Source organism: Sitophilus oryzae, unplaced genomic scaffold (assembly GCF_002938485.1).
Source record: "Sitophilus oryzae breed Bouriz unplaced genomic scaffold, Soryzae_2.0 scaffold_1521_pilon_pilon, whole genome shotgun sequence".
NCBI lineage: Eukaryota > Metazoa > Arthropoda > Insecta > Coleoptera > Curculionidae > Sitophilus > Sitophilus oryzae.
In genome coordinates this window covers 927525-949400 of record NW_022146194.1, presented here as the reverse complement: position 1 = coordinate 949400, position 21876 = coordinate 927525, and the positions used below count along the sequence as shown (strand labels likewise).

Genomic DNA, 21876 nt, shown 5'->3' with positions numbered 1-21876 from the left:
TATTATTATCAAAATATATAATTTCAAATATATGATAATAACATTTATCCAGGGTGTTCCAGGCTGAGCGTGCATTAGAAGTTTCTAGAGAACCACAATATCTAGGTCGGAGATTTTTTGCACATCATTGTTTTACAACGAGATCTATCGATTAAAAATATTTTCAATATGGCGGCACTTCCGAAAATACCGGAGGTTGACAGCAACTTTCTTGTTTTAAATGGGTGGCCCCATTTTTTATTACATACTTAAATTCTCTGTAAAATTCTATAAACACTCTATACCTAACATTAACCGTTTTTGAGAAAAAAATTATTAAAATTTTTGGACAAAAAAACTACCCGTCAAAAAATTATGTATAGCCTAAATGTCAAATTTAGTGATAACCACAGCCACTGTGCCATAAAGAGAAGACATGTGGCTATCTATTTCCAAAATTAAATTGTTCTAATGTCATATAATAATGGCTGCAGCTGTCATGGAATTGAGCGATTAAAAAAATATCATAAATCATTTTTTTAAATAGAAAATCACTTTTTTTATTTCACTCGTGAAAAGGCTTTTCAATTTGTTAATTTTTGACTATACATGTTCCTATACCTAAAATAAATAGTTTTTAAGTTATTTAAGATTTAGTTTTAAAGCGTATATTTTTCATGATTTTAACCAGTAGCCTATGACTTTAAACGTCAAGTGATGTAAAACAATAGATCGGCCATGTCATATTATGACACTTTGTCCAAAAATCAGTATGTTATCGATCATCCATATTGAAAACATTTTTAATCAATACATCTCGTTGCAAAAAATCTCCGATCTAGATATTATAGTTCTCTAGAAACTTGTAATTGTAATGCACGCTTTGCCTGGGACACCCTGTATATACCATGACATCTCTTTTTCTTTCATCAAAGTTTTACTGTTTTTTTTTTATCTCTTACGATTGTTCTAGGTGCCCAGGCGGGGTGATTCGAACCCCAAAACCATCGACCAGATCCAGAAGGAAGCGGAGTCCGAGCATATGTCCTCGATGACGATGAACGCGCCCAGGAAGGACGAGCGGAACAGCGGGCCCAGGGGCGGCGGCGGAGGAGGAGGCGGCGGCGGGGGCGGCGGTCCCCGTCCCAAGACGAACGAGGACGGCTGGAGCTCGGTCAGTTCGAGGTCAGGGCGGCAGCAGCAGTTCAGCATACAGACCGAAAAGATGCGCATCAAGTTGGTAAGTGTGAACAAGGATGGTAACGATTACGATGGTAACAGGGATGGACCTGTACTAGATTACCGAGATAACGTTTTTTACGCGTAAAAAAGGTCTGGGTAAAAATCATTGCTAGCATTCGAAGTAATCAATACATGTCATTGGCAAACAATGTTGACTAGACAGTTATTTAGCCTAAAATAATAAATTTAGAAATGTTTTTGTGCCAAAGGTTGAACAATTTTACTGTTTTTTTTTACAGTTTAAACTGTTAAAATTCCCTTATATCTATCAAGAATAGTAGATAAAATAGTACTTTAGCTGCAAGGGTAGATTAAATGATACTTTAACAGCAAGGATAGGTTAAAAACTTTATTTCTTCTCGCACGTTTTTTAATTGCTTCCATTTTTGAAAATTTTTGTATTCCCTTTCATAAGTTATTCGGGATTTAAATGGAAGTAGTTTGGATATGGCGTTTGTCGCCTCAGCCTGAATATCTGTTGGTAATTTACTTATTTCGTTTTGAGCCATTTCTGGCTCCAATAGGTCTGTCAACAAAATTTAGTTGTCTACTGCAAATTATAAATTTGTGCATATTGAAAGACTGTACAAAGTTTGAAAACAAATACTCATATACTTTTCGAGTTATTCGTAATTCAATTTGAATCCTTTCGTCGAGGCGGGAAAACGCTGCCGAGAGCCAAGGACTATACACACAGAGGATAGCCGAGTTCCCACGAAATTTTTGCCGAAGCGTTGACGTCACCATCAGTGCGCTTTCAAACGCCGCCCATTGGAAATATAGGGCAATATGAAGGATTTTTTAATCTAAGCAAATATATGGCCTTTTTTAAATTCTAACGTTGCAAGACATTAGAATAGATAGAAAGACACTAATACCTCCTTTATACTATAAACCAAAAGTGTTTGGATGTTTAAAATTAATGGATAACAATACATAAAAGTCTGCTTAATAGTAGAGTTTGGTAGAGTGGAGCTGTAATGATAAGAGATTCCAATTTGGTTATAATTATTTATATTTATTTTATCTCAATATTACATATTTATGTAAAAAATTAGATCTGTATCTGAGAATTTTGGTGTGCTAAGTAGTTTATAAAAATAAATAATAGGTACATACATTATAAATGTCATGTACATTATATACATAATAATAATATAATTATTATTTATCTTTTCCTGAGTCCTGACTGTCATTCACTGAATAACAAATTCCCTTTTATTAGTGGGTTTTGGGTAACGATTAAAACATGCAAACATTTTTTATTTATATATCACAAGAAATCGATTATACATAAGTTTTATTAATTAACTATTTTTTTTAACTTGCGAAATTTTATTTCGGTTACTGTCGGTCATAATAATTTCTCCGCTCTTTTAGCACGGGACGTAATCTCATTTGCTGTTTTCAAGGATGTCGTATTGCCAACATTTGATTCAAAGTAGGAACTGCAGTTTTCTTTAAAACTCTGCGCAAGGGTAAACCTAAAATAATATATGAAGTTTATTTTTAGAATTTGTTTTTCATAGAAGTAAATTTGTTATTATCTACCTAACAGTTCATTTTGTAGGTCTTTTTCATAATCATTTGATGTAAAATGTATGAGCAAATTGTAGAAGTATTCGGGTTAAGTTTGTCTTCTCGTTTACACCGATTTATCCATTCCTTTCTAATTGTGGACGAAACTAAATCCTTTGCCTTAGGAAATGAATGAAATATCAAGCTAACACTTTCTTTCTAGAGTGTTAACCTATTGCTTTTGCATAAAGCAACAGCAATACATATAATATGTACAATATAAACATCACACACGCTGAGTCTAGAGAGAGTCGGATAATAGACGATAAACACAGACAAAATATAGTTTGAGAAACATAAATATTGTTTGTATAAGGTCTTTCGAAGTTTATTATCACATCCAAAACGTTAAAACCATGTTAAAACGCTATAAAAATAAAAAAAATTGTCACTAAACACTGAAGACTGAAGAGAAAAGTCATAAAATTACACGTAAACACGCTAAACGCTGCTAATTCTGCACTGATGACTACGTCACGACCGTTCGACCTTGAGTGCTCGATATGCCAACGTTGTTATTACGGGAGTAAACTATCCTCTGTGTGTATAGTCCTTGGCCGAGAGCTACCGTGGGTGTGACGTCACATGCTCGCTAATATCAGAGACATAACAGACGGATCTGTTGCGCCGTTTTCTTGTATCCCTGTCTAGATTTAATTAGATTAGTTACATAGTTGTAGTCAAGTTTTATCTGTACTACAAGTTACACCACTGTATTCAGAATTATTTGTACCGATTCTGTTTTACGCTTAGTCATAAACGACCCTTCAATTATTATTAGTCGATGGAAAGTCCTTATTGTAAAATTATATAGCCTCTGTTCAGACACGTTTGTATTTTACGCAAACAAAGGATCTACTAGGTACAGTTTTAACACTAAATCACACTTTTTAATTCAATTCAGTCCCAAGATGTCGCTTTTTACTCTACTTTTCAACACGCACTTTACTTTTTACCTCTCTAAGTTCCAGACAGTTCAGAATCGGCAATTTTTATATCAAATTTTACTTTTAAAACTAATTGTTTAAGTTTTCCTTATATATTCAAATCTTCTCATTCAATTTCGAATGTCTTTTTACAATGTACTTGTACTTGTACTTACTACTCGACTGCTTGGAAATTGAAATTCAAAAACCTAGCGACCCTGTTCAACAGACGCTGACTTGGTCCGATTATAAAAAGTGTAACACTATAAAGTATTTGATATGTACCCCCTCCTGATGGTTTCATAAACTTTATATCTTGTGGGTATGAAGGACGCGCCAGCGATGTTGCAATTTTTGAAGATTGTGGATATTTAAAAGTTCTTCCAGAAAATTGCGTTATTAGTGCAGAGCGAGGTTTTAAACAAATTATAACATCCCTAAGGAAAAAAAATGTACATTGATCAGACCTCCAAGTGTTGTAAGTAATGTCATAATGACCAAGGATGACGTTCTGTTTACAAAACGAATTGCAAGTGTGCGAATACATATTGAACGTATAATAAATCGCTTGCGACATTTTAAAATGTTAGGACCCCACTCTACTATTTCTTCAGCAATGGTTCAAAAACTAGTTAACATAGTATTTTCTGTGCCATAATAAAATTACAAAAACCCATTATAATACAATAGTACATTAAGATTATACTATGTCTGTTTCTAAATAAAACAATGGTTTCCTAAACGATATTTTTATTAAGATCTTAAATGTTTATTCAGTAAAAACTGCATAAATGTACTTGTACTTACTACTCGACTGCTTGGAAATTGAAATTCAAAAACCTAGCGACCCTGTTCAACAGGCGCTGACTTGGTCCGATTATAAAAAGTGTAACACTATAAAGTATTTGATATGTACCCCCTCCTGATGGTTTCATAAACTTTATATCTTGTGGGTATGAAGGACGCGCCAGCGATGTTGCAATTTTTGAAGATTGTGGATATTTAAAAGTTCTTCCAGAAAATTGCGTTATTAGTGCAGAGCGAGGTTTTAAACAAATTATAACATCCCTAAGGAAAAAAAATGTACATTGATCAGACCTCCAAGTGTTGTAAGTAATGTCATAATGACCAAGGATGACGTTCTGTTTACAAAACGAATTGCAAGTGTGCGAATACATATTGAACGTATAATAAATCGCTTGCGACATTTTAAAATGTTAGGACCCCACTCTACTATTTCTTCAGCAATGGTTGAAAAACTAGTTAACATAGTATTTTCTGTGCCATAATAAAATTACAAAAACCCATTATAATACAATAGTACATTAAGATTATACTATGTCTGTTTTTAAATAAAACAATGGTTTCCTAAACGATATTTTTATTAAGATCTTAAATGTTTATTCAGTAAAAACTGCATAAATGTAATTGTACTTGTACTTACTACTTCACTGATTGCTTAAATTGAAATTCAAAAACCTAGCGACCCTGTTCAACAGGCGCTGACTTGATCCGATTATAAAAAGTGTAACACTATAAAGTATTTGATATGTACCCCCTCCTGATGGTTTCATAAACTTTATATCTTGTGGGTATGAAGGACGCGCCAGCGATGGTGCAATTTTTGAAGATTGTGGATATTTAAAAGTTCTTCCAGAAAATTGCGTTATTAGTGCAGAGCGAGGTTTTAAACAAATTATAACATCCCTAAGGAAAAAAAAATGTACATTGATCAGACCTCCAAGTGTTGTAAGTAATGTCATAATGACCAAGGATGACGTTCTGTTTACAAAACGAATTGCAAGTGTGCGAATACATATTGAACGTATAATAAATCGCTTGCGATATTTTAAAATGTTAGGACCCCACTCTACTATTTCTTCAGCAATGGTTCAAAAACTAGTTAACATAGTATTTTCTGTGCCATAATAAAATTACAAAACCCCATTATAATACAATAGTACATTAAGATTATACTATGTCTGTTTCTAAATAAAACAATGGTTTCCTAAACGATATTTTTATTAAGATCTTAAATGTTTATTCAGTAAAAACTGCATACAGTAATTTAAAAATTTTGGTTTTCCAAAAGTGTATGACAGAGTCAATAAGACCTTTTGTAAAATCCCCATCATATTTAACGTTGATAACAGTAATTTCCTTGCCTTTGTAGTTTCAAAATTGGGGTGTGCTACGCAAAATATTTCTTTTCCAACACCTCTTGCTAACATTTGCAGATTTATTTGTGCTAAGTATTTTTTCCCTATTTCGTTATTGTTATTAACATATTGTAAAAAGGCTTTAACACCACTGGATTCAACTTGGTTATAATCAGTATTCATCGCGAGAAAGTCAAATACCATATTGACATCTACTTGCGGTAAATTATGTGAATCTCCTTTCTGGAAACCCTCCTCCATATTTAGCAACAAATACGACTTCTTTTACGGTATTCAACAACAAAAATAATAATGTAACTGCTGTAAATGTCGACTGTACTTCAATACCTTGGATAGGGAGTGTCACAGTCAAACTGAATCACGGTCTTGCCGTCATGCCGTCGCAAGTGGAGCAGCGTGCGGCAGGCATGTGACGTCAGGCCAATGAGAGCGCGTTTATTTAATTTGAACGGAGCGCATAACTTCAAGAGTCCCTCTTGTCAAAGGAGTTTATTTTTTTTTGAAAAAAAGGTATTTAATTGGTATTATAATACTAAAACATTAATTTTTTACCGCTTTTAGTGCAAATTTTTTTTTAGTGAACAGACCTATTCAATCAGCAGTCGACATGAAAGAGAATTAAAAAATATTGACTCAAAACTGACAACTAAAGAGACAGCTTTATTTATTTGTCAAATTACATAGAAACCAACGCCAACTCAGCACAAAATTTTTTCTATTCGTAATAAATTCCTTGAAATAATAATTTCTGAATATTTTTTAAAACGTAATTCGCTATGGAAAAAATATTGTTTTATACACGAGGATAAAATTGCATTATCGTGTCCTGAAATTAATTCACTCGCCATTTCATCGCTCGTGAAGAGACATTTACTTATTTTTATCTGCGGAATATGTTGTTTACCAATTACTATTCAGACCACCTTGTATAAATATGTTTTGACTTTATGTTCTGATTGTTAAATTTTCATACTAACCTTTACAATTTTTAGCCTGAAGCCGATCTAATGTTTGGATCGCCCCAGTTGTTTGGTATGTGGGGCAAAGGTTCCAGCACATCGAAAAATGCTCAACCTTCTTTCGGATCGAACATGTACGCAGCCTTAGAAAACATGGACACTGAAAGGAGGCCTATCAGTAAGTTTTTTCCCTTTTTTTTTATTGTTTAATAAAATTTAAATTAATTCATTATGGTATCAAAAAGAGAACATCCTTAAAATACCAAATTCACTAAATAAAAACGTTTTTAATGGTGGGTCATTTGAACTACTTAACAATTACATGTGAATTATTTTTTTGTACTTTCTTTTTGTGTTGTGAATGAACCGCATAAATAAGTCAACAGATAAACTCAATTTTCTTAGGTTTATTTGTGTTACTTTTATGCCAGATAGAATTTTAGGAGTGGATTCGCTAACACCACAAGGATGTATTTGTCCGATGAATGGCGTTTGATAGTAGCCTCTCCACATTTTGTTAAGTTTTTATCAGAAATATAGAGGTACAGAGCAGGAGCATTACTATAAACAATAATTAAAGTCAATTTTTATTATACTTCAGGCCCACTAGGCATGTGCAAATGTATATTTCTTGTTTTATTTCACTGTTTGGAAGTTTACAAGTAAGAATTTCTAATTTGTAATTTTATTTTTCTGTTTCCACTCATCATTACTCTTAAAATTCTAGACTACGAGAAACCATGATTAAAATACTAAACAAATAGAATAAAATTGCCCAAACTAGTTAACTAATTAACTACTAATTATTAAATTATTACACATAAAATACTAAAAACTGTTGAGAAGAATAGATAAAAATTCAGTTCAAAAAATAACCAAAAATTAGAACACATGTCAAACTAATCTCGTAAAACGAATAGAAAAAGAAATTTAGAATAACAGCAGGACAAAGGATGAAATTAAACTCAACAAATCAGAAATTACCAGCTTTTATTATTACTTATTGATCTCTCCTGTATATCTCCTCTATATCTCTGGTTATTCATCCATATTTTTTGTCGCTGTTTTAAAATAGGATGCTCAATATTTAACTTTGAAATTTTCAAAATATAAAGTAACTTTATTGATGATAATTTGTTTAATGTCTCAGATCCCCGAGGCAAGGAACCGTACAGTTCGAAGGGACCCAGCCTCGAGCGCAACTCCTACAAACCACCCTCCTCGTACGACGGGCGTGGCTCCAGGTCCGGCTCCCAGCACAGGGACGCCCCTCCTACCGGTCCCATCAGAACAGGCCCCCCGCCTTCGCTGCCTAACCTCATGCAGCACATCTCCACCGGCCCGCCCTCCCTGCAACAGCAACAGCAAAGGCCTGTGTCCGCGGCTCCGCCTACGCTGGTCACGCCTCCCGCGCCTGCTCCCGAGCAGCAACGGCCGGAACCGGAAATGGACGAGGACAAGTTGTGCAATCTGGTGCACAATTCGCTGGACGAGTACTTGGCTGGGTGTTGTACGGAGGAGACGTTCTATCAGGATCTGGTGGTGACGATACCGACGAGCGCCTACGCCAAGTTGGTGTGCGAAAGGTAGGTTAAGATTTTCGGTTGAATATATACGGGGTGTGGCAAAAAGTGTGTCACGTATTGAGAAATTATTATTGAGTCTTAATTTGAAGAGGCGTTTTATGGTTTAAAGAAGGTCTAACTTCGGCTATAACGAAATTTTTTAAAGGTACATAATTATAATTTTAGATGTTCGTAAAACATTTAATCATGTTTTACGAAAAACATGATAAATGTTTTACGAACATCTAAAATTATAATTATGTACCTTTAAAAAATTTCGTTATAGCCGAAGTTAGCGTAGTTGATTAAAAAAAGTATACCATTAATATTGCAAATTATATTTTAACCTCTCATAGTATGTCTTTAATTTTTTGATTATGTAACGAATATTTTGTTTACTCACTTGTTTCATCGAACTGCTTGAATCCTTTTTTGCTTTTGATCAAATCGGTGTGAGAAATTATGAAGCTATAAAATGTTGTTTCGGGAGAGTTGAATATCCGGGAAAGTTGAATTATTGAATGTTATTGCACCCAACAACGCCCTAATTACGCTCTCCTTTACGCGTTAACATTTTTTCGGTAATTTTATTAACATTTGAAATTGTCACAACACGACGCCTAGTTCGAATTCTTTTTCACTTATTTTTTACTACCCGAAACAGCGTTACATCACACAAACCTCGTACCTAAGTGTTTTATAGTCTCAATAACTGCACTAGCAAAAAACAAATACTTAAATATTATGACAAAACCCTGATTTCAATATTTTTCAATATTATTTTAATGCGAGCTACATGATGGCGGCGAGAAATAGGTAGGGATAATTTCTGATTTTTGCCGTTGAAGCGCTGCGGTCGGAATTTGTTGAAATCAACTGAAATACACCAAGTCTATATTCGAAATAAACACAGAAAAACACAACTCGCTAATTTTTAACCATCAAAAAATCAAGTATGCCACCTTAATTCTCATTTTTCTCTTTTATTTTGTTACAGTTTCAACTACGTGTTGGAGAAATCGCAACCGGCCCGACTAAAAATCGGCAAACTTTTAGCTTACCTAATCAAGACTGGAAATTTCTCATTGGACACGCTCACGGTCGGTCTAGAAGAATTCCTCAGTTACAGCGAGGACCTGGTGATAGATATTCCCCAGATATGGCAGTATATTGCCGAACAACTAGGTAAGATTCGAATTTCGTAAATTCGTAACAGATACGCTCAAATTTTCTGGTTTGTCTGGGTCATTTGAACTACTTCATCAATTACAGGTGAATTAATTATTTTTGTGTTGTGAATAAACCGCATAAATAAGTCAACAGATAAACTCAAATTTTCTAGGTTTATTTGTGTTATTTTTATGCTAGATGGAATTTTAGGAGTGGATTCGCTAACACCACAAGGATTTTAGTCCGATGAATGGCGTTTGATAGTAGCCAACTCCACATTCTTTATTTTTAATCATATTTATTTTTAATTCGTTTAAAATTAAAAGAATTATTTCAAAATAATTTTTTTTATTGGAATTTAAATATTATTTATTATTATTTAGATAGATAGAGAATTTAATAAAGAATACTTTATTAAATTCTCTATCCAAATCACATATTATACAGATTATAATCTTTGTTTTTTCTTTATTGTTATTCGTGGTTCCAATTTTCGGAATCGGGCACTAGTTAGGTGACTAGTTTGCGCACATAGCACGCCCACTTATGGCCTCTAAAATTGTGCACAGCGCCTGACCGGCACAGTTATTAGAGAGATATCGCAAAACCGAATAGCGTCATGCAGTATTTACGCGTACCTTATCATGGTCAGTCATGGTTACTATATGCGCGAGTCAATTTTTAACGCAACGCCCGTTAATAACGTTACCGTCTGACGTAATTTGCGGATCAATTACACCAAGCGCTATTTCTAAATAACGTTTAAAAATTGCTTAAATGGGCATGTGCGGGTATTTGCCAACCGGGGCCGGCCGGCGAGGTCTTTTATTTTAGGTTATGTTTGAATTGTTTTGAATTATTACTGTCTTTCAGTTATTTGTCCTCATTTCTTGAATTAAATTGCGATAAGCACCCTTGTTGCTTACGAAATTTAAATATTTCACATGTCCCAAATGACCGTTCTCTTCTACGTTTTAACAATAAGTAAATGGCAATTTTACGCCTTCTGTTCCAATCCCACAATCGTAAAATCAATATTCGTAATCATTAAACAAATTTGAACTCATATTAGATTTGTTCGGGTTCTTGTTATTACCGATTCTGAACCGTCCTAGAACTCTGCAGCGCATGCGCAAATGAAATAATGTCTTCGTATTTCCTTCTGCGCATACGCATCACAATTCTAGGACGGTTCAGAATCGGTAATAAGAGAAACCCGAAGTAAGCTATTGTATGCTATAAAATATAAAATAAAGGTCGTAAACACGAATAAAAAACAAATTAGGTTATCTCAGGTTATGATTTTTTTTGGTAACTTTCAGTGGAGCAAAAATGAAATGTCCCTAAAAATTCGCGACTGTATGAAATAGGTCCAAATTTTGCGAATATTTTTTGGCGAATCGCTTTCCGCAATTCGCAATTCGCGTCTACATGAAACAAGCTTTAGGTTTACAGCAGATGACGACTTAGCCCTTCTAAGAGAATTATTTGTTGCTTGTTGCTCTAAACCCACTGGCAGACGTTGATCAATAAAGCACTGGAAAGAAGCACTTTAGCCCTTTAGTTTTAAAATACCTAGTAAACAAAACAATTTCAAAGTTTTAAATTCAAAGTTAGGTTAAGTTTAAATAGCGGACGCGAGGCGAACAGAATTCTTTCCGATCCGATAACTATAAATGAAGAGAGTTAACGTAAAATAAAAAATAACTATAAATAAAGAGAGTTATTAACGTCCATGCACGCTATTCGGTTTAGCGATATCTCTCTATTACGCTGTTTATTGTTATTTTAGGGGAGTTTATTTTTGCGCACAGGAAATTTGACTTGTTTGCACATCGTCATAAAAAACAATTTTCGTACCACGAATTAGGGATAAGATTTTTATCTGTATACCTATAGTATACTTAATCTGTGATCCAAATAAAAGTATCTAATATTTAAATTATTCTTTTTTATACATTACATTCATTTACATATTATTTATTTATTTATACAGGGTGTGCCAAAAAAAACTTTGCCACAAATTGGATTTTTTTATGGAATTACTTCATGTCTGATATCAGAAAGAATAATTTTGACATGTCATGGTGGCAGATTAGAAAAGTTGACTTCAGATATGCAAAAAAATAACTCAGTTAATAAAAATTGTTTTATTTGTTGCAAACTTTTTGGCGCACCCTGTATAAGGATTGGTTCTATAAATAAATAATTGCAGTCCCTACTCGTGGCCGAGTTTATTTTAATGACTTAATTTTAATAATTTATATTATGCAAATTAATTACGACGTTAAATACACTTTGTGTCTATTTTCTATTTAGTCTTTCATTATTTTTAAACAGTTTAACAAAAAATCAACTAAGGTACAGGTTTTTTTTCAATACAGTTCAATTTTTCCTTTTAGACTTGATGAAGAAAAAATGATTTAATATAAAGCAACTAATTTTATTTTTCTTCTCTTCCTTCCAGTTAACTTAGTAACAGAGTGCGTGCTTCCCATCAACGTCCTGCACGGTCTGCTAGCCCCATTGGTGCGATCGGGCGCCGCTCGATTTGTTTTAAAGCACCTGTTCGCCCTGGTCGTGGCTCAAAAGGGCCCCAATTTCTTGGAGACCCTGTGGAGGAAATCCGGCTCGCAATTGACGGATTTCATGGCGGAGAACCAGGTCTCGGCTTTCGTCACGGAAAACGTAAGTTATTGGTTCACATCTTCGAACTATAGGTTGTCCAACGAACCTGGGAAGATTTCGTCAGACGACCTCCAAAAAATACAGATAATACAATTTTTTCCATAGCAACTGTTAAAATTGCCTTATATCAATAAAAAATAGTAGATAAAATAGTACTTTAACCACAAGGGTAGATTAAATGATACTTTTACAGCGAGGATAGGTTAAAAACTTTATTTCTTCTCGCACGTTTTTTAATTGCTTCAATTTTTGAATTTTTTTCTATTCCTTTTCATAAATTATTCGGGATTTAAATGAAAGTAGTTTGGATATGGCGCCTGATTCAGCCTGAATATCTGTTGGTAATTTACTTATTTCATTTTGAGCCATTTCTGACTCCAATTCAATCAGCAATTGATACGAAAGAGAATTAAAAAATATTGACTCAAAACTGACAACTAAAGAGACAGCTCTATTTATTTGTCAAATTACATAGAAACCAACGCCAAACCAGCACAATATTTTTTCTACTCGTAATAAATTCCTTCAAATAATAATTTCTTAATATTTTTTAAAGCGTAACTCGCTATGGAAAGAAAAATTATACACGACGATAAAATTGCATTTTATTTATCGTCTTGTATAAAAAATAACTATTATCTATGATTTAAAATGACGTACAACTGTCAGTATCATGGATACTGTCGTTGGACAGACTATATGCATATCATTTTTTTAATTATATTCCTAAAACGTTTTTAACTATAATTTATACTTTTTTCTGTAGAAATTGGAATTCTTGTTGGGCGGCAGTTCACCTGTAGGCCAGAATTCTCATTCCTACGATGAAATCCACAGAAAACTGAGACAATTCCTGTCGGAACAGGCCCGATTTGACGATATCGTCAACTGGATATCGGTAAGTGGACCTATTTTGGATTTTTATCCATACAAATCATATTATATCTATATAAGCGATAGATCTCATTAAAATATCAATCTGAAATGAAAGTATCGATATTTCGAAAAATCGATTCTTAACGCACATCCCTAATAGTAGTTCAAATACATATATCGGATACGTCTTAAAAGTGGCTCGCCCCTATAACTTTTATTTTTCAGATAAAAAAACGACATTTGGTATGTTAGTATATGACATTAGGATTGATTGACGTATTCAATTGTTTTTATCACATGTTTCATCGGAAATTACTACAACTTTTGAATTTTAAATGTCACCCTGGGTATATTTTTACTTTATTCGATAGAAAATGACACTCTGAATAGAGCGACATATCATATCATATGTCAACTTTTGACATTTTCGCTTAAAAACATGGATTCATGGTGGGTTCATACACCCAAATAAAATAAAATAAGAAATATATATTTGCTCATGTACGATGGAGCTGGATAAAAATTAACTTTAATGATTGTTTATAGTAATTTCATTATGTATAGTATATTTATTTATTCGATGCATACTATATTATAAATTTATACTTATGTAAAATTATAAAATAAATTAAATCCAAACAGAAAAATTTGGAGGTTAGAATTAAGCGTGCGCAAAGTCGTTTTCACATAAATAAAATAAAGAAGTTAAAAGATAACCAATTATTATTTTATTTGTTATTTTATTTAGCTGTATGAACGCGTGTATGGTATCCTATATAACCAACTTCCTTATTTTATTTTATTTGGCTGTATGAACCCACCATCAATCTAGAGTTAAAAATACTAATTTTTAATCAAGGAGCCTTGGAAAAATAGATTTGATCGTCTAATGTTTTTCGTGTCTTGTCCTGGCCAGTTAAAAGCTTAAATCGTATTTCTATTTTTTCAATTTTTTTAAATGAAACAAGGGTGGTTCGTTAGCTTATTTGGAAAAAGCATTTTTTTACGAATAATTTGGTACCACACACTTGGTATTTCGAGTCAAGTTGTCGTTATGAACCACATGTTACAATTACAAATAAACCATATGCAAAAATGTCAAAAGTTGACATATGCTATGCCATTCTATTCAGAGTGCCATTTTCTATTGAATAAAGTAAAAAAATACTGAAGGTGACATTTAAAATTCAAAAGTTGAAGTCATTTCAGGTGAAACAGGAAGTGACCAAAAACAATTGAATACCTCAATCAATCCTAATTTATGTCATATACTAATACTAACATACCAAATCTCGTTTTGTTATCTGAAAAAAAATAAAAAAGTTATAGGTGTGAGCCACTTTTAAGTCGCACCCGGTATAGGAAAATCAATAAAAGTTGAAATACATTTTCATTTATTACAAATTTTATACGGTAAAGGTCGATTTATAGATTGAAAACGTTGCGGTTCGACGCCCGACGTTACGGTCGGTAAAAAGTTCGTTTATACGCAGGATGTTTTGTTGATTATAAATTTTTCGGTTGTTGTTGCGGTTGACGTTTTACGTCAAAAGTTAACCAATTTTTAACTTCGACAGGAACGTTGACCTTGAAACGTTAATAATAGCCAATAGAAATAATCGCAACCGCAACGTCGAACCGCACCGTTTTCAATCTATAAATCGACCTTAATAGTTGCGTCGTCTTTGATGCCAACTTTTATTGATGTCTATAACTTCTGCTAAGCCAAAATTTGTTTTTTTGTCAATTAAAGTATAAATATCTCTTACAGGCAAATGTAGGCGAACGGGTGGCGGACCACAAGTTCATCAAGGTGCTGGCCACTGCCATCTTCGAAACTTCCATACAAAGCAACAAGCTGGTGCCCGACGTGCTGTCAGGTCACGGCAAGCTCTTCCAGAAATACGTCGATAACAATATGGTGTACGAGCTGCAGTGCCTGTTCGCGCTACAGGCGCTCATCAACAAGCTGGAACATCCTCAAGGTATTTTTTAAAAGATTTTAGGGAATTTTTATATAACGTATCGATATTTAAAAAGATCGATACATTACAACGTTCTTACAGCAAAAAAAAACACTAAATCACCACAATACACCAAAACACTTTTACTTTTACTTTTACATAATTATAAATAAAACTTTTACATAATTATAAACTACTAATATACTAATTTAGTTTATAATCATCTGCTGATGATGCTATAGTAAACGCCACGAATGTTTGGCAGTGATTCATCGGTCGCTACCATGTGAACTAATCTGTTCAAGGTCACATAAAACTTAATTCCAGTGCCGTGATGTTTGAAGCCATATAATAATCAATATATAATCTGTTGTAATTTGTTGTTTTAACTATCAAAGTCTTGTCAAAACATATATTTGGTTATAAATATAAAATGGAATGCCCCATTGGTCGCACTGCAAGCACACCAATGGACTGACACACAAAAACGAATCAATCAAAGAAACGCGATATAGTATCGTCTTTGTCAATCACGCTAACATTTTAGAATAAGTAGGAGGAGCGCAGGCAGATGATTAGACCGGACCTTTAAAAACCTACGTCTGCGGTAAAAATTTACGTTTTTAATGTAAAAATGATAGCGTGCGTGTCGATTCTAACTTCATCAAGCGATAAATCACTCCCAAACATTCGTGGCGTTTACTATAACATGGTTAGCGAAACGCGCGTCCAGTGTAAAAGTGTTTTGGTGTATTGTGGTGATTTAGTGTTTTATTTTGCTGTGTAACACCAAAGGTTCCAACCCTCAACTGTAATTAACGTTCTTACAAGTGCATGAATCTAAACTATCGATATTTTTTGTAAATGTTTACCCTTTACTAGATTAGACGAGATCGATAGTTACCTTTGAATAAAAAGATTAAGGAGTCCTGTATATTATTTATGTTATGTTCTTTAAAATCAAAGAAGCGATTGCCATACATTACTAACATCTACAGATGCACGAGCAAGACATTTATTTTTATTAGATTGTATTAAAAAACCTCTTTTATTTTTCTTTTAGAGGCTATCGCTTCTTTCATTATAATTTTGGCGTTATTAAAATTTATTCTGTGCCCTGTGTCTCATTAATGCTGACAAATCTTAAATTTGTGAAAATCTCCCTTTCTTAAATAATCTTTATGTTCTTTAATTCGAACATTTAAGGGTCTAGATGTTTCACCACTGTAAAATTTATCTCATTCGCGATATCATACTGTAATAACCAGTTGTAGTTTAAGTAATATCACTTAGAATAAGTTCAGAAAGACCTAGGAATCCGCAAAATTTGGAATAAAATTCAAATGTGTCACTTGAAACGTCAAACTGAACTGTCAAAAACGGAGGTTCCTTATATCAACTGCGTCTCTAATGCGAGGATAGCATTATACTCCTTCGTTAATCTTTTTAGTCAAAGATAGTTACAAAGATAGATTTCTTACGACTTTGATATTCTTTGGTCATCCCTTAACGTTTATACAGGGTTCGGTAATAGTGCGTCGGACATCTCTAGCTCCTAGAATAAAAAACTTGTGAATTTTCTTTAAGTGCAAACCTAAAGTATGTACTAGGATGTATTTCAGGATAATATTTTAACTTTTATAGGGTGGCTCAAAAAAGTGTGAGTGAACACCCCACTCCGTATATTATTGAATTTTTGGCTGCCTTTCAGATTACTTTACATACGTTTATGTTAATTATCAAGAAACACATGCCGTTTCTTGCTAAAAGTGGTTTTTATTGAGTTTTATATCAATTTTCTTTATAGTATACGAAGCAGATGCACCAGGTCTTGGAAAAGTATTTTGATAGTTTCAGGGATATTAAGAAATAAATAGAAAATATATATTTTTCAGCCTTTCTAAAAAAAAATATTAAAAATACAAGAACTGTCCTGAAATCAAACCTGTATTAGGTATTTACTTTTGATAGTCTGTACTTACTTTGCTAAAAACATGATAATCGTAAGTCATACAGGATGTTGAAAATTCTACGCCAAACTTTCTAAAATATAAAATAATTTTGCTGTATATCCTGTATATTATTTTTTCAATAAATGGAGAGTTAAAAATGAACATTTTTTGTATTTACATTATTTCAAAAATTATAATGGTTTCACAGATACACTCAGTGTTATATCATGTGGCTCTTTCAAGAATAAAATACGAGAGAAAAATCATTGGATGGCTTTGATAAAAAGTTACTCTGAAAAATGCTATATGAAATATAAAACCGCGAATATCTGCGAAACCGTTACCAATTCTGAAATACTGTAAGTACACGGTGACAATTTGAAAACGAACAGTATAGTTAATATTGCCTCTACCGATGATAGTATAAAAATTTGGCGAAACACGTCAATTTACATATCAAGGGGGACACTTTTTAAGGCATTTGTTGTCGTGTTACTTTCAACCCCTTGACCCCCGGAGCACCTACCCCTAAAATTTTAAATAACAACCCCTATTTCTTTTACCATTTTTGTGTTTCTTATAGAATTCTACATAAACTGCATTATTTTATCATTAGTTTATCGAGGGTCAGAATGCAGTACCTCGTATCATTTTTGTTAGGATTTTTGAAGAAATCCAAAAAATATATCTAATTTTACATTAAATTATTATTTTTTTAATGAATAATTATCTTATAGAGGCGAAATATCAATGCTCTATTACCAAATAAAATATTTTTCATTGTTTTTGTGAAAATATTGCTAAATTTTTTTTAAAAAATAATAATAAAATGTTATTAAAAAAGTCATATGAGGTCCTGCCTTGTGACCCTCGTTATGTAGAATTTTATAAGGAACACAAAAATGGTAAAAGAAATAGGGGTTGCCATTTAAAATTTTAGGGGTAGGTGCCCTGAGGGTCAAGGGGTTCAAAGTAACACGACAAAATACGCCTCAAAAATTGTCCCCCTTGATATGTAAATTGACGTGTTTCGCCAAATTTTCATACAATTATCGGTAGAGGCAATATTAAATACTGTTCATTTTCAAATTGTCACCCTGTATAAAAATGTTAATGCTCTTTTTGTAATTCTCCATTTATTGAAAAAATAATATACAGGGTGTTCCATTTAAAAAACAAAGAAAAATTATTTTATATTTCAGAAAGTTTGGCGTAGAATTTTGAACATCCTGTATGATTTACGATTTCCATGTTTACAGCAAAGTAAGTACAGACTATCTAAAGTAAATGCCTAATACAGTTTTGATTTCAGGACAGTTCTTGTATTTTTAATAATTTTTTCAAGAAAAAATGAGAAATATGTATTTTTTGTTTATTTATTAATATCTCTGAAACTATCAAAATATATTTATGGAATAATTATACAGGGTGTTCCATTAAAAAAAATCCTCCTGATGCACTCACACTTTTTTGAGCCATCCTATAGAAGTTAAAATATTTCCCTGAAATACATCCTAGTTTGTACTTAACAAAATTCCCAACTTTTTTATTCTAGGAGCTGGAGATGCCCCACTATTGCCGGACCCTGTATTAATTTTTGTTGTTTGTTACAGGGTTGTTACTGTCCATTTTCAATAAATTGTATGAAGATAGTACGTTTTCTCAAGAAAGTTTCATTGAATGGTCGGGCAGTCAAGAACTCTCCGAGGGCAAAGGTAAGATGAAAATTTAGAATTATCGTTTCATGATGCACTAATGATGTTTTTTGTATTGTTTTAGGTGTGGCCTTGAAGCAGCTAACCTCGTTCTTCACCCAGCTGCGAGAAAATGAAGACGACGACTACTCTTCGGATTCCGGGGACACCTAGCACGGACGCTTTAGTGAAAAAAACAAAAGGACAAAAAAAATTGCATATGAAACAAATAGTGAATTGATATAATTATAATAATAAATACCGATGACTGTATAAAAGGAGAAAAAGTTGTGAACAGTGATGCATAAGTGTACATATACGTACTTTTTTTAAAAGAAGATATATATATTATATATATAAAGTCGTATTTAATTTTTTTAACTCGTCACGATCAGGTTTCGATTCGCGGATCGGGGATGATTTTTACACTTTTTATTTATTTATTCGGAAAAACAAAAACTGAAAACTAATAAACATTTTATATTAATTATTATATTTTTATCGATTGTTGGAAGTAGAAGGAGGCGTTGGTGTTGCGCGGAAGCAACGGAAACGTGTTATACATATTTAAAAAAAATGGATATATTATTATTATTGGCGTGGCATACCAATGCCGTGCACGTGCTATACAGCAGCGGGTTTAAGAAAATTAATTGTAAATTTTATTTTGTGTTATTTGTTTTATTTTTTCTCTTCTTGCTCGATATTGTTAAGTTGTATATTTAAATATTATTAATATTGTGTATAATAAAATATACAAAGTGCACAGAAGACTTTTTTAAGAGATTTCAAGCTGCGGAGACAAACTGTTAAACTTGTTAAAAAACACAGAAAGGAACTAGTCGAAGACCTGTAATTTTGTAACAATACACTACACGAAGCTGTATTTTACATATTACACTGTCTCTTAGGACTGTTTACAAAAACATGGAAAAAATAGTCTCAAACCAAACTCCTAGTACGCGATTGCATCAATTTTCTATTATACATATAAAATGAGTCGCGCTGATCGCTTGATTTGAGACTGTTAGGAAAAAAAAAGTAAAAAACGTGGGCAGTTTTCATATACCATGTAGAAGAAAGAAGACGTTGAAACAATTTGTGCGAAACTTTTTTATAAAATTATAAGTTGTATTATTATCCTCATAAAATCTTGATATAAAATGAAGAGATGCCAACAGTGACGTGTTTTATTTGATATAGTCGAGTCTTCAGAGAAGTAAGTAAACATAGAGAAAAAAACAATATGAGGGCCTAAATAATACTGATATTGGCAGATTACTTTGACTTTCTACTATTTTGATGTAATTTAATTGTAGTTGTATCCATAAGTACTGTAAAATCATTCTTTGTTTACTTATTTTTTCTGAGGTTACACCATACAACTGGGAATTTAAAGATTAAAATGTTTTTGCTGTTATGTATCTCAAAAAAGCGCGTTAAAACCATTACAGCGCCATAGAAGTTCGGCGGAATTAAGTTAAACTGTTTGCGACAGTGGCATCATCTAACGGTAAGCGCTTGAATCACAAATTGAGTATTACAGATTTCTATAAAATATTATTGCGCTATCTTACAACAAGTAATGAAAAGTAATTTGAAACAGATTTCTGTAAATACAGATCTGGGCGACATCTACTTGTAAATACAAAAACTGTCAGAATAATTAATGGGGTGCTTTTTGTATACTAAATTTTATTATTTAAATTATTTACTGTGTTTTATTTGAATCCCGAGATTGAGAAAAGAATTAGTAAAGTAAAGAACTTTTACATTCTACTCCTAATACCTTACCTCTTTGCTCTTATACTTATACCGCGTGCGTCTCAAAAGTGGCTAACCCCTATAACTTTTTTTTTCAGTTAAAAAAACGAGATTTGGTATGTTAGTATATGACATAAATTAGGATTGATTGACGTATTCAATTTTCAGTTTTCTGTCACTTCCTGTTCGCCGGAAATGACTACAACTTTTGATTTTTAAATGGCACCTTCGGTATTTTTTTTACTGTATTCGATAAAAAATAACACTCTGAATATAATGACATATCATATGTCAACTTTTGACATTTTTGCATATGGTTTATTTGAAATTATAACTTGCGATTCGTAACGAAAATTTGACTCGAAATACTAAGTGTATGGTATCAAATTATTCGTAAAAAAATGCTTTTTCCAAATATGCTAATGAGTCACCCTCGTCCCTTTTGAAAAAAATTAAGATATGATTAAAAGTACGATTGGAGCATTTTCTAACTGGTCAGGACAAGATACTAAAAACATTAGACGATCCAATTTATTTTTCCAAGGCTCCTTGATTAAGGATTAGTGTTTTTAACATAACCATGGCACTCTAGATTGAAATTTAAAATACAATTTTTTATTATCGAAAATGTCAAAAGTTGACATATGATATGTCATTCTATTCAGAATGTAATTTTCTATCGAATAAAGTAAAAAAATACCGAGCAGAGTGCCATTTAAAAATCAAAAATGGTAGTCATTTCCGTTGAAACGGGAAGTCACCAAAAACAATTGAATACGTCCACTCAATCCTAATTTATGTCATATACTAACATACCAAATCTTGTTTTTTTATCTGATATTTTTATTCCTGATTAAAATGCAGCATTTTGAGATTTTATATTAAAGTTTATCAAAATTTAGATATTTATTTAGATATTCAGAAGAAAAAAATTCAACTAAATGGTGAATGTAACTGCTTATTCCCTGGTATCGAAAAATACCTCTTCCCTCTGATGTTCCTGATACAAATTCAATATTTTCTATCTCTGATATTTAGATTTTTTGACAAAATGGTGAAAGTAATAATTGCTTATTCCTGGTATCGAAAAATATCTCTTCGCGCTCCTGATCGAAAATCCAAGCATCAGTTTTTAACAAAAGGTAGTCAAAATATATTCCACTTGGTAAAAAGCAGAGGACTTGACCAACGAGTTCGAACGAGTTAGATTTTTTTGAAAAACGGCCATTACGGCCAAACTATGAGAGATATTGAGGAACGGAATAAAGCATTCGATAGGCATTTCAACCTTCTATAAGGGTGCAAAATTAGGGCGCGTTCGGAGACAAAAAATTGTTTG

General features: G+C 32.7%; 1 protein-coding gene across 5 annotated transcripts in view; it reads left to right on the top strand.

The window, feature by feature from the left end:
• Nucleotides 1-19953, top strand: part of LOC115878690 (eukaryotic translation initiation factor 4 gamma 1-like) — an 81573-nt gene extending 61620 nt beyond the window's left edge. For all 5 annotated transcript variants that reach the window (XM_030895264.1, XM_030895267.1, XM_030895263.1 and 2 more), the window contains 9 exons: nt 953-1219; nt 6898-7042; nt 8015-8450; nt 9427-9614; nt 12067-12287; nt 13054-13185; nt 14935-15148; nt 18693-18794; nt 18859-19953. In XM_030895264.1, the coding sequence (XP_030751124.1) occupies nt 953-1219; nt 6898-7042; nt 8015-8450; nt 9427-9614; nt 12067-12287; nt 13054-13185; nt 14935-15148; nt 18693-18794; nt 18859-18947 (1794 nt within the window). In that variant the 3' untranslated portion in view covers nt 18948-19953. The remainder of the gene's footprint in view (nt 1-952; nt 1220-6897; nt 7043-8014; nt 8451-9426; nt 9615-12066; nt 12288-13053; nt 13186-14934; nt 15149-18692; nt 18795-18858) is intronic.
• Nucleotides 19954-21876: the final 1923 nt, after the last annotated feature.